At 34.9% G+C, this 14,178-nt stretch overlaps 1 protein-coding gene across 1 annotated transcript in view; it reads left to right on the forward strand.

Moving 5' to 3' along the window:
- The window catches only part of LOC133331154 (CUGBP Elav-like family member 1), a gene marked incomplete at its 5' end in the record, with an annotated part of 38,780 nt that extends 24,903 nt beyond the window's left edge, over positions 1-13,877 (forward strand). The window contains one exon of the mRNA XM_061539547.1: positions 13,585-13,877. Within this exon, the coding sequence (XP_061395531.1) occupies positions 13,585-13,856 (272 nt within the window). The remainder of the gene's footprint in view (positions 1-13,584) is intronic.
- Between the last annotated feature and the right edge of the window lie 301 nt (positions 13,878-14,178).

A 14,178-nucleotide genomic window follows, 5' to 3' on the forward strand; every position in this document is an offset into this window, starting at 1 on the left:
AATTTCCATGGTCTTAGTTTCATTGATGTTAATTTCATGTCCATACAGTCAATCGATGTCTCTAAATATTGACTACAGGTTAGAAACCTTGTAAAAGAGAATACATATATCAACCGGACGCTTTTACTTTGTAGGAAATTATTATTCATATGAGTTACAAGGGTTTATAAGTAATATTTTTTATATCTTAAAAGATCGCAGGTTATAGTTCTCTGGTATTTAAATATTTAAACATATAGAGTTGAGAAACCTGCCAATTGGCAATTTTTCAGTTCATAACAAAAATTTGTTAATTTCCCATTTGCAATGCCAATGCACTCTGTTAAAGGCAGTTTTAAATCTTTTATGTAAATATATATTGAACGTGTATTAAATAACAAATAACTAAAATACCATAACATATATTCGCTCAATATGACCGACAAAAAATATATAAATAAATAACCAACAATAACGACAGCAAAAAACAACATTTTGCTAATTTACACAACAGATTTGATCCAATGTCCATAAAAATTCGTTAAACATGTTAACATGTCAGGGCAAACAAAAACCACAAATTGAAGCAAATCTGCAATTGTGGTTTCAATTGGTCAACCACCCCCCCCACTACCCGCACCCTACATATGTTTGCTCACCCAAAAAATGAGAAATAGAACCGAACAAACAAATGGACAAATCAAATTGAATAGGGAGACCGAGAGAGAGAGTAAGCGAATAAAAAGCTAAAATACACACACACACATAAAAATCATGACAGATTGAAAGTGAAATATGTACAATTTGATTAGAGAATATTGACAGTGAAATATCATGAAATAAAACAAAACGAAAACAAAAGAATAACATATCCTAAAATGAATGACAGCCTGTGTTGTACAGCAAAAAAAAGTGAATCATATAAATCAATATTTGCCAACTAGCCAGGCCAATGGAAAAAGTAGTTATGGCACAAAAACACATACACACACATACATTCACACAAAAAAATTGGGACCATCAATTGAGTTAAAATTTGCATTGTTTTGCGTTGACCTCTATTCCCAAATACCCCAAAAATTTTGGTTAGCCATCATTTTTTTGTCTGGTGCATATTTAATTGTAATCGGTACAATGGAGCGTATGTGGGATATTTAAAATCATACGCCACAGAGGGTTAAACTAAATTTGTGTGTGTTTTTTCAACTTTGTAATATTTTATTATGCAGTTGTTTATACACATGATTTATATTATTTATATTTTATATGATTGTTAATAATTAAAAAATCATTAATTAAAAAATGTATTTTATTATAATTAAAATTTTTATTTATTAACTTTTATTTATAATATAATAAATTAATTATTTTATATTTTTATATAGTTGTGAGAGTATTATACGTTTATGTGGCCTCAAGAGTTTGTGACACCAAGAAATATTGATCTTAGACCCTTCGAGCTGAGTCCATCAATGTGCTCTATAATTTGTGAACAAAGTACAGGCCAATCGTAACGACATGTTGACCGGTTCCGTCCAAAGAAGACGCCAATTGTTTTTGTTAATGATCGTTTAATATTTAGGCGAAGAAACGAACCAAAGTCGTCTGGGTTTCAGCTCACTCTCGAGGTAAAATTAATTATCACAACTTAATGAAACGTCAAATGAATCCAGACTTACAAAATTTGCATTCCATGGCTTATTAATTTACCCAAGAAAAACATAGACCGGAGAAGTTGGCGGTATCTGCAAGAAAAGTAGAGGACCTTTAAATTGATATTATTACATTGATGAATATTTAGAGAGAACTGTATATTCTAAAATTATTTAGTATTCCCATTACCACACTGTAAGACACAAATTTCGTGCTGATGGCTATTCGATTTTGCACAGATTTTCGGTTATGATCAAGGACAACATCTATAGATATCGATGTGGATCAGATCTATGCTTCTATTCCATCAAGATTGTGATTCGAACGTCAATATTTAGCGGGTGAAAAAATTTACATAAAGCTTAGAATTGAACTACATATCTTTATAAGTTTGTAACTCGGAAAAGAAGACGCGTTTTTTTTTTTTTTGGACCAAGAATGAGCATTTTTGAAATTCGGGAAAATTGGTTCAAATGTCATGTTTATACCCTTCACCACACTGTGGTACAGGGTATTATGTCTTTGTGCATATGTTTGTAGCAGGCAAAGGGAAACGAGATAGACACATGGTTCCTTTTGAGAATATGCATAGTATCACTTTCTGAGTCGATTTATGCATGTACGTCCGTCTGTCCGTCTGTAGATGTTAAATTGTAAACAAAGTACAGGCCACATTTATAATCCGATTTGGATGAAATTTGGCACAAATCACTTATTTGGCCCAAGGACGAACCCTATTAAAATTGAAGAAATTTGGTTCAGATTTAGATATAGCTCCCATATATATTTTCGTCCGATTTAAGGTAAATGGTGAGCCAAAGTCCCTATATATCTTTCGATTTGCACGAAATTTGACATAGAGTACTGAATTAGGTCCAGAATGATGTGTGCCAAGTTTCGGTAAAATCGTTTATTTTGGATATAGCTCCCATATATATTTTCGTCCGATTTAAAGTAAATGGTGCACCAAAGTCCCTATATATCTTTCGATTTGCAAGAAATTTGGCATAGAGTACTGAATTAGGTCCAGAAGGATGTGTGCCAAGTTTCGAAAAAATCGGTTCAGATTTAGATATAGCTCCATATAATTTTTCGTCTGAATTTATGTGAATGGGGCACCAAAGTCCCTAAATATCTTTCAATTTGCACGAAATTTGGCATAGAGTACTGAATTAGGGCCAGAATGATGTGTGCTTAGTTTCGAGAAAATCGGTTCCGATTTAGATATAGCTATATTTAGTTTTGTTCGATTTTATATAAATGGGGCCCCAATGTTCCTATATATCTTTCGATTTGTACGGAATTTTGTACTGAATTAAGAGTGGAATGATATGCGTTAAGTTTCGTGAAAATCGGTTCCGATTTAGATATAGCTTCATATATATTTTCGTCCGATTTTTAATAAATGGTGCACCAAAGACCCACAACGTACCGAAGGTAATATAACATAGCGTGTGCTCCTACATATATTTTCTCTCGATTTTTAGTTCATGATGCACCAAGAACTCAAAATGTGGCCTACATACACAAAACATACTTAAATTAATATAACCTAACTTGTGACATGTTTCTATGAAATCGGTTTAGATTTCTATATAGCTTTTATATATATTTTCGTCCGACTTTTAGAAAATGGTGCACAAAACTCCTCATGTTTATCAGATATTTATCCAAATAATCAACGGGTGTCCTCCGATTGATTTGATATTTACTTTAAATTGATTTACAAAATTTTATCGCATTGCATGAAGCAACTCTATATCAGACCAAATGAAATATTTTTAATAGGTTGCAGAATAACATGTTTATGGATCCAATTTAATTTTACTGGTACTTCAAAAACGTCTGTTAGGATTCATCTGTTTAATATACCCAAAGTGGTGAAGGGTATGATATAGTCGACTCTGTCCGACTGTACTACTTACTGGTTTTCTCTGTTACTTCCCCAAAGTATCGTCATGTTACTCGAATAAATGCCGTCCATTTTCCATCTTTACATGTAAGGTTATTTTGTCTTAATTCTCAGGGTGTTGTGGTTGTGTCACCAGGTGTTTCATGACCGACCTCGATTTCGAGACCCTAGGCGATTCCATTCAAATGCAATGTTGGTTATGCTCCGTCCATCTCAAATTCTTTCATTTTAACTACTTTTGTTCCTGGTTCATTAGATTCCATTGCGTTCTACGTTCATTATGCTTCAAAGCAATATGTTACTTATGGTGTTGGGCCAGAATATCCTGCACATAATCCTGAGGCATTGGTTTAACTAGCAGAATTGTTTTTATACATGCTTCGATTTCCGGGATAAATGTCAGCTTCTTCATATACATTACAATCGTCCGAATACTGCTCTCGTTTATTATCCCGTTTCTGCTCCACCGTTGTTGCAGTGCTTCCTAGAAACTAAAAGCTATCGATGTACTCAGATTCTTGGCCTTTATGTTAATCTCAAGTCCGTAATCTATGCCTTGGAGTTGTCATCGGAGAGTTCTATTGTGAACAGCATGAGTGATAGAGGGCATTCTTGCTTTACATCCGCTTTGGTCCGAAACGGTTGACTTAAATTTGAGCCGTGGTTTAATAATATAAATAAATATCACATATAAGGGTTTGGAGGACTCTGATTACGATTCTGCAAGAAAATAGTGAAAAATACAACAGGGTGGATCGAAAACGGCGGTCATTTTTTTATTCCCTTCGCAACTCTGTGGTTCTGGGTATTATGTCTTTGTGCATATTTTTGTAACAGGCAAAAGGAAACGAGATAGACACATGGTTCCTTTTAAGAATAGGCATAGAATCACTTTCTGAGTCGATTTATGCATGTCCGTCTGTCCGTCCGTCCATGTTAAATTGTAAACAAAGTACAGGTCGCATTTATTACTTGAATTGGATGAAATTTGGCAAAGCTCATTCATTTGGCCCAAGGACCCTATTGAATTTGGGAAAAATCGGTTCAGATTTAGATATAGCTCCCATATGTATTTTCGTCCGATTTTATGTAAATGGTGCACCAATTTCCCTATATATCATTCGATTTCCACGAAAGTTGGCATAGCGCACTGAATTTAGCCTAGAATGATGTGTGTTAAATTTCGTGAAAATCGGTTCAGATTTAGATATAGCTCCCATATATAGTTTCGTCCGAATTTAGGTAAATGGTGCACCAAAGTCCTTATATTTCTTTCGATTTACACGAAATTTGGCACAGCGTACTGAATTGGGTGTAGAATGGCGTGTGTTAAGTTTTGTGAAAATCTGTTCAGATTTATATATAGCTCCCATATATATTTTCGTCCGATTTAAAGTAAATGGGTCTCCAAAGTCCCTATATATCCAATTTGCACGAAATTTTGCATAGCGTACTGAAGTGAGTCCGGAACGTTGTGTGTTAAATTTCATGAAAATCTGTTTTGAACACTTTGACTTCGTCCATTAATACATTTTCGTCCGAATTAATGTAAATTGTGCACTAAAGACTCAAAGTTTGGACGATTGGCACAAAAGTTTGTACAATGCATTTAAGGGGACACACCCCCCATTCTCTGTGTCAAAAATGTTGTTGATTTAATTCGAATCTACTCTAATTCTATAATGTCCCTACAAAACTTCAAGTGAAAATCTCAGGAACTCTTGAAGCTATAGCCGATTTATTGCATCAGTATCAAATAACAGGATGAGTGATTCCCAAACTTTAAACGCATTTTTCTCGAAGCAGTGTTTAGCGGATGGCTGGCACGATAACTCAAAAACTAATAATCCAATCGGTTCCAAATTTTGACACGTTTCTCTGAGAGTGTATAGCACTCGTATGAACTAGGATAAAGCCAATCGGTGAAGAACTTCCTTAGTTTTTAACATAGGTTGTGGTCAAAAATAGGCGAAATTAAAAAAAATCAAAGGTCCGCAATCGTGTTAATATTTGGAACGAAGTCAATGATCCTAGTTCATACGAGAACCATACATGAACTCTTTCTAACACCATTGGAATTTTCGGATTCCAGTAAAGAGTTATCATGTCCGCTATCAAGAATAAGGACATTTCTTTAATTATCAAAAACAACAACAACTGAATTTTTTAATTTTTTGTTATCTTTTAAATCTTCAAATATATGTGTGAAGTTACAAACCTTAACATGCATTCATGCATTCAATGGGCTGGTATTCATGTGACAGCCCATTAAAATCTTGAAAATATAAAAGCAAGAATGGGGTTTAGTTTAACTTTACGTGTGTCAAGTTTTTTTTTTTTTAAATCGATTCAGATTTTAAGTAAATGGTGCACTAAAGACCCATAGCTAGGCCGATTGACACAACTAACTGAAATTAATATAAATTAATATCGGAAAATTTTCCTTGAAATCGGTTCAGCTTTAGATATAGCATAGCTTCCATATATAATTTCAACCCATTCATGTTAATTGTACACCAAGTATCCAAAGGGTGTCTGATTGATATAAAATTTTAAACAATGCAGCACACCAAACAGCGTGCGTTTGCTTTAAGTCGATTAATTAACAAAATTTAGCTTAGCATAGGTTGTGTAGGGATTGATCTTAGTCGGATTACAAATATATTAAAATCATATATTTAAGATTGTTCAATTTCATGTCAATGTTCCTTCGAAAAGGTGACATCTGTTAGGATACATATTTAGAATATACCCAAAGTGGTGAAGGGTATCATATAGTCGGCACAGTCCGAATTTACTAATTTCCTTACTGGTTTTAAATTGGATTAATCGGTGGTAAAAAGGTTACAAAAAGAATTTTAAGAGCATCTCTTGTATATACCCTGAGGTGGTGCAGGGAATCAAATAGTCAAACCATACGACTTAGTTCTTATCCTGACTGTTTTAAAATTGAATATAAATTATTATTTATTTATTTTTTTTTAAATAATTTATCTATCAATTTAATTTATTCATTTAAAAATTCTATTAAATTGTGTAGCAAACTGCAGTTAATAATAAATTTAACAAATCTATTTACAACTGCAATGAATGGTAATAACAACACTAACAGACAAAACCACCAGGCATGTCTAGTGTCAACTTAAACCTCAAGTATTCTAATCTCGTTAATAATTTGTCAACAATGTGACAGGACATTTTTCATTATGCCATAGACAATGGCCACAAGTATTTTGTTTGCTTATATATATATATACATCATTTATTATGCAGGATTTGTATATATAGATATAGATATTTAATCCTTTTATAATAATTTCAATAAACATCCTAGAGCATCAACAGTCAGCCAGACAACCTAAACTTAAAGTTGATTGTCCTTCGTCAAGAGCTTAAAGTTTTAATATTTGTCAACCATATGCTTTAGTAGAAAATTATGGGAAAATTTTTCCTAATACAAAAACCAAATTAAGTTTAGTCGACAATACAATTTAACCCTGAACAAATAACCATTGTCACACACACAATGACACATTAGATGAACAAATTTTTCGTTCTCATTATCGACATGTAGATTAAAAATCAATCATCAGGAATCTATCCCTTTTCAAGGAAAATTCCTTGTAAAAGGAGTTGTATGTAATATTTTTCAGGTTACTTGCAAGTGGTGAGAGCTGCAGCTGAGGGCGTAGCGTAGCGTATTTAATTCTCATCAATGTTAATGATTTGTCAAAAGGTGTTTTGTACAGCAGACACAATGGCTGGCTGGTTGGGTGGGTGGAGAAATTGATCTCTAAGATAAGCTTCCTTGAAGGAAGGATGTTCAAAAGGAATGATGGATAAAACATATTAAATAACCAGTAAGGAATGTTCAAAAGTCGGACGGGGCCGACTATATGATACCCTTCACCACTATGGGTACACGCAAGACATGTTAATATCTACAATATTCTGCAGATATAGACATTTCACATACATCAGTCGGGACCTAATTCAGTACTCTGTGCAAAAATTTGCTTCAATCGGAACAATATTGAGAGTTTGGTGCACAATCTACTTTAAATCGGCGAAACTATATATGGGAGCTATATATAAATCTGAACCGATTTCAACTAAACTTCGCATTCATCAATGACCTAATTTAGTACGCTGTGCAAAATTTTGTCTCAATCGGATAAATATTGGCAGTATGGTGCTTCATTTACACAATATAGGACGAAACTATATATGGCAGCTATATCTAAATCTGAACAGATTCCAACAAAATTTCGCATTCATCAGTCGGGACCTAATCTAGTACCCTGTGCAAAATGTTGCTTCAATTGTACCAATATTGGACGTTTGGTGCACTATTTACATTAAATCGGACGATACTATATATGGGAGCTATATCTAAATCTGACCCGATTTCAACAAAACTTCGCATTCATCAATCATGACTTAATTTAGTACGCTTTGCAAAACTTTGTCTCAATCGGATAAATATTGGCAGTGTGGAGCTTCAGTTACATTAAATGGGACAAAACGATATATAGCAGCTATATCTAAATCTGAACCGATTCCAAATAAAATTTCACATTTATCAGTCGGGACCCAATTCAGTACTCTGTGCAAAATTTTGCTTTAGTGGGACCACTATTGGGAGTTTGGTGCACTATTTACATTAAATCGGACGAAACTATACATCGGAGCTATATCTATCTGGCATATAACTATCTAGACCTAATTCAATACTCTGTGGAAAATTTTTTCTCAATCGGATCCCTATTGGCAGTTTGGTCCATCAATAAGTTAAAATCGGACGAAAATATATATGGGAGCTATATCTAAATCTGAACCGATTTTCTCCAATTTCAATAGGGTTCGTCCTTGGGCCAATTAAGTGACCTGTGCCAAATTTCATCCAAATCGGATCATAAATGCGACCTGTACTTTGTTAACAAAAATACATGGACGGACAGACGGACATGCATAAATCGACTCAGAAAGTGATTCTATGCATATTCTCAAAAGGAACAAATGGTCTATCTCGATTTTTTGCCTGTTACAAACATGTGCACAAAGACGCAATACCCTGTACCACAGTGTGGTGAAGGGTATAAAAAAGGTTATATGGGGACTACACCTAAAAGGGACGAATATTAAAATTTTTTTGGGAGGAGGTTTGTTACCATATACGACTACAAAAAACCAAAATACCGAAAATTGGAGGGTTCCCTTATATGGGGGCTACCCGAAAAAATGGACCTATATTTATTATTTATAGTGGAGAGATTTGCTTGCTACCTACTAAGAACTCGACGTACTAAATTACAGTCAATTCGGTCGAAAAATACGATCAGAACCCCCCAAAATACCACAATTTGGGGGTACCGTTATATGGGGACTACCAGAAAAACTGAACCTATATTTATAATTTTTAGTGGAGTTATTTGGTACCCAAAAAGAACAGTTATAAAACGAGCCAAGAACCAAATAGGTCAAAATACCGAAAATTGGGGGTACCCTTATATGAGGACTATCCGAAAATATGGATCTATATTTATAATTTTTATTAGGGAGATTTGCTACCCAATAAGAACTCAAAGTACCAAATTTCAGCGAATTCGGTCAAAAAATGCGATCAAAACCCCCAAAATACCGCAAAATTGGGGGTACCCTTATATGGGGACTATCCAGAAAAATTTACCTATATGGGAGCTATATCTAAATCTGAACCTATTTTCTCCAATAGGGTTCGTCCTTGGGCCAATTAAGGGACCTGTGCCAAATTTCATCCAAATCGGATCATAAATGCGACCTGTACTTTGTTAACAAAAATACATGGGCGGACGGACAGACGGACGTGCATAAATCGACTCAGAAAGTGATTCTATGCTTATTCTCAAATGGAATCATGTGTCTATCTCGTTTCATCTTGTCTGTTACAAACATATGCACAAATACATAATACCATGTACCACAGTGTGGTCAAGGGTATAAAAATTATGATACAGATATATTCTCTTTGGTTGTGATGTTCAACTATCAGATAATAAACCCCATTTTCTGTTCACTCTATCCTTCCCGCTCTAAAACAAATTTCCATCAAACCAAAATATTTTAGTCACAACTTCAAAAACGTCTTCCCATCATAATACAGTATCTAAGACCACCCACAGTCACATACCAGATAAGTATGTTTGTATGTATGTATTTCGCCAGTAAATATGATTCATTCATGACAAAAGCTTATCCCGATGCAGTATCCCTGGCCTTTTCACATGAAAATTAAATTATGCTGCTCTACGGTAAGGATATGAGTCAAAAATGATGCAGCATCGATGCTGACGTTGCTTATGTAGGTGGATGTCGTTGTTGTTGTTATTGCTGTTGGTGATAATGAGGATGTCACATTTTAGATTGTCACATACACACGCATATATGTACATGTACAAGTGCAAAGTTAAAATTCAATTAAATTAATCGATCTTCCCAAAAATTCATTATATACTTGGATAGGAAGAGATATGTGATGAGAGAAATTTGTGTGAATGTGTGTGTGCATGTTTGATTTAAAAGTTTCTTAAAGTTGGTTTATAGTTTGTACCTGTGGTGGTTCTATGGCACATGCAAGATGCATTCATTTACCAAAGAACAATGATGAACGTAGAAAAGCCACATTAATGTCATTAATAACTTTGACAGGAGTAATACTAGTAGCAATGTACATGTAGTTGTGATGGTGTTGGAGTCGTAATATTCTACACGAATTGAAATATAGACATGGCGAGGGACAATGAAAAGCGAAGTATTGTGGATTAGGAAAAAGTATTGAAAAGAAAGGTGGCATATATGTAGGGAAGGTGTTATATGGCAGAAATTTAAAATTGCCGAGGAATATATACTAGAAGCTGTAATATACTGCCTTAATGATTTCCAATATTTTGCTATTTTTGGTGCAGATTTTATATCTAACTTCAGTACGTTGTGCAAAATTTTGTGTAAAATCGGACGAATATATATAGATATATATATATATATATATAGAAGCTATATCTAAATGTATACCGATTTCAACGAGACTTGCCAGAGATTAATTTATATTAACTACAGTTCATTGTACTAAATTGTGTGGCAATCGGACAAAGTTTGGCTCTTCAGAGAACAACTTACATAAAATCGGAAAAAAATGTATATGAACTATGTCTTAATCTGAACTGAAACTCAACACACCTCATTTACGAATTAATTCAGTAGGCTATGCCGAATTTTATGCAAATCGACAGATATATAGGGACTTATGTACACCATTTCCATAAATCGGATGAAAATATATATGGGAGTTATATCTATATCAGTACCGATTTTCAGGAAACTTAACACAAATCATTCTAGACCGACTTCATTAAGCTGTGCCAAATTTCGTGCAAATCGAAAGATGTAAAGGGACTTTCTTGCACCTATAGCTATATCAAAATCTGAACCGAGTTTTAGGAAACTTGGCACACACATTCTGGACCTAATTCAGTACTCTATGCCAAATTTCGTGCAAATCGAAAGATATATAGGGACTTTGGTGCTCCATTTACCTTAAATTGGACGAAAATATATATGGGATCTATATTAAAATCTGAACCGATTTTCTTGAATTTTAATAGGGTTCGTCCTAGGGCCAAATAAGTGACATGTGCCAAATTTCATCCAAATCGGATCATAAATGCGACCTGTACTTTATTTAAAATTTAACATCTACAGAGGGACGGGCTGACGGACATGCATAAATCGACTTAGAAAGTGATTCTATGCATATTCTAAAAAGGAACCATGTGTCTATCTCGTTTCCTTTTGCCTATTACAAACATGTGCACAAATACATAATACCCTATACCACAGTGTGGTGAAGGGTATAATCAATATCGGACCATAATCTTGTATATAATAGTACCCTTTCATTTGTTCTTTTAAGAATTTCCCCCACATTTTTCCACCGATTTAGCTCTAATTAAATAGTTAAATTTTTCATTATGTGTCAAAATCATTATACCAAAAATCAATCGACATTTGGTTTTGCCCTATAAAGGTCTTGGCAATTTCCAATCGAAGTGACCATTTATTAGAATTACGAGTAGGCTGTAATTTGGCATTCTGGGGCATTGTTGGGCATATAACTTTTTACCATTTGTTTCTACATAGCGTGATAAAATGGTCACTTTCGGTAATTTTAGGTTCAAGATCTTAGACCAATTTTCTCACCTGCGAATCCGATCGATTTTAGATATTTTAAATGTCCACCTTGAATTTAATCACGTTTTTATTAATACTACTTACTAAGCTGACTCGAGACAGAAAATGTTGTCGTCGGTCTTGTGCCATTTTTTTCAATTTGAAAAACCATGTTTTGTCATATTGCCTTCCACATGGTCTGTCCACCGAATTTGTTGTGATCCCCTTCTGCCTGAACCATCAGGCACGCTTATGCATCCTCATAATTCGCACCATGTGGCCATGTCGGTGTAGTCGCTGCAGCTCGATACGTCAGACTATGTCGATGTCCGTGTGTAGACGGTAAAACTCCCAGTCGACGCAGATCGGCCCGTTGGGTTTTTTGAGAAATTTTCTCTCGAACACTCTAAGAGCAACCTCATCTGCTTGCATAAGTACCTATGCTTCAGATCCATACATCAGCACGCGGTCAGCAATTCCTAAATTGCTTACTCAGACTGTAGTAGCTTCTATTGGCCAAAACTATCCTTCTCCGAATTTCAAAAGTCATGTCATTAGTTTTAACGAGGTATATACAATTTTTGATTACCTCAAAAATGTAGTTTTCAAGTTCCACAGTTGGTCTGAGTCTACAATCCCACTTTGGCAGACACCTTCTCAATTTGCTCAAAAGTGAATGTTACCGCTCGCAATGATCGAACCAGCCATGATCGAACCAGTAGGCGAGTAACATGTGTTGTTTGGTGTACAGAGTGCCATTTCTGTTCAACTCATATGACCTTTTCCAGCAGGATGTTAAAAACCGTCACACTATAGACTTTCAGCTGGTAATCCATCGGCGCCTGCTGTTTTATTATTTTTCAGCCGATTAATTGCTATTCTTGTCTAGGTGTTATACAATATATACCGTAACCTCTTATTCGTTCTGGTATAACATATATACGCTATCTACATCTGCCACAAGCTTTCCATCTTCATCTCCACAGTAGGATGTCGGTTTGGTGTTTTACTAGTTGCTAAAATGTCCGAACTTCGTTCTGACTCCTGTACATATCGATTTGCTCCCGCTCACGTTTCTGTAATTCTTTCTTGTGAAAATACGTTTATCATCGACAATTCGATCCCTTATTAACCGTTGCTACTGTTTGCAGGATTGCCTTATACGTCGCGTTTTTAACATCAGTAGCATTACGACACTCCTGATCGTACCATGGGTTTCTTAACGGTGGTCTTTGATACTAGCAAGTATGTAAGTTGAGCGGAGTAGGCTTCTGATATCTGTTGTGTTTGCAGCTTTTCGACCTCGAGTTTCCATGTTGTGTTAGATCGCACCTTGACCGCTACAAGGTAGTGATCCGAATCGATATTCTCTCCTTCCATCACAACATGATCATTGGTTGATCGGGAGAAAGCCAGATGACCCTGTGTATGTCGAGATGCTTGAATCTGGGGCTACAAACTACCATGTTTTTTGCTGCCGCGAAATCAATCAACTTCATGCCGTTGTCTGATGTTTCTATGATATTCGTTGAAGTTCCCAGAGCATAAATAACCCACTAGCAGACACTTTACAATTAGATAGTCTCCTTATTCATTTTAAAAGCACACCAGATGGTGTAGGAAAGAAAAAGTTCGATCCAACCGAACATAACGACTTTTTTCTCAATTCTCATTTTTTCTAGCATTATTTTTGTTGGGGTATGAAAATTTCACATCGGTCGGACTTATATAATAATTTTGAAAAATATATAACATTTAAACCCATATTCTATATATTTATATTAATTTTTTCCTGATACTAAAATATTGCTTCTTTATCATTTCTTTACTTTCAGGTCCTGAAGGCTGTAATCTCTTTATATACCATTTGCCACAGGAATTCACTGACACCGATTTGGCATCGACTTTTCTGCCCTTTGGCAATGTCATTTCCGCCAAAGTTTTCATTGACAAGCAGACAAACTTATCCAAGTGCTTTGGTTTTGTATCATTTGACAATCCCGAATCGGCGCAGGTAGCCATACGAGCAATGAATGGATTTCAGGTGGGCACCAAACGCTTAAAAGTTCAATTGAAAAAGCCCAAAGATGCTTCGAAGCCGTACTAGAGAAAATAAAAAAATGAAAAATGGCCAAGGAAAAATAAATAAGAAAAAGGAAATTTTGCTGAAAAGGAGAAAAAACCAAGTAGAGGATAACAAAAGGATAATGTTGATGGACCAGTGAATGGAGTTAATTAGGTGTTTAATTTTTGGATCATTTAACCAAAAGAAAGCAATGCAGCAAATATCTTAAAAAACAAACCAACATTGAAAATGAAAAATTTATTGAAGTAAAAATCTTTATCCTGTTACCACAAGGATAACAAGGAGGTAAACATTGAGAGCTTAATTTTCTCTTTCTCTCTTAAAGTTTTGTTTATGGCCAAGA

The sequence above is a fragment of the Musca vetustissima genome, unplaced genomic scaffold (assembly GCF_032173495.1).
Source record: "Musca vetustissima isolate MV318-11 ecotype Yass unplaced genomic scaffold, APGP_CSIRO_Mvet_v1 utg18320, whole genome shotgun sequence".
NCBI lineage: Eukaryota > Metazoa > Arthropoda > Insecta > Diptera > Muscidae > Musca > Musca vetustissima.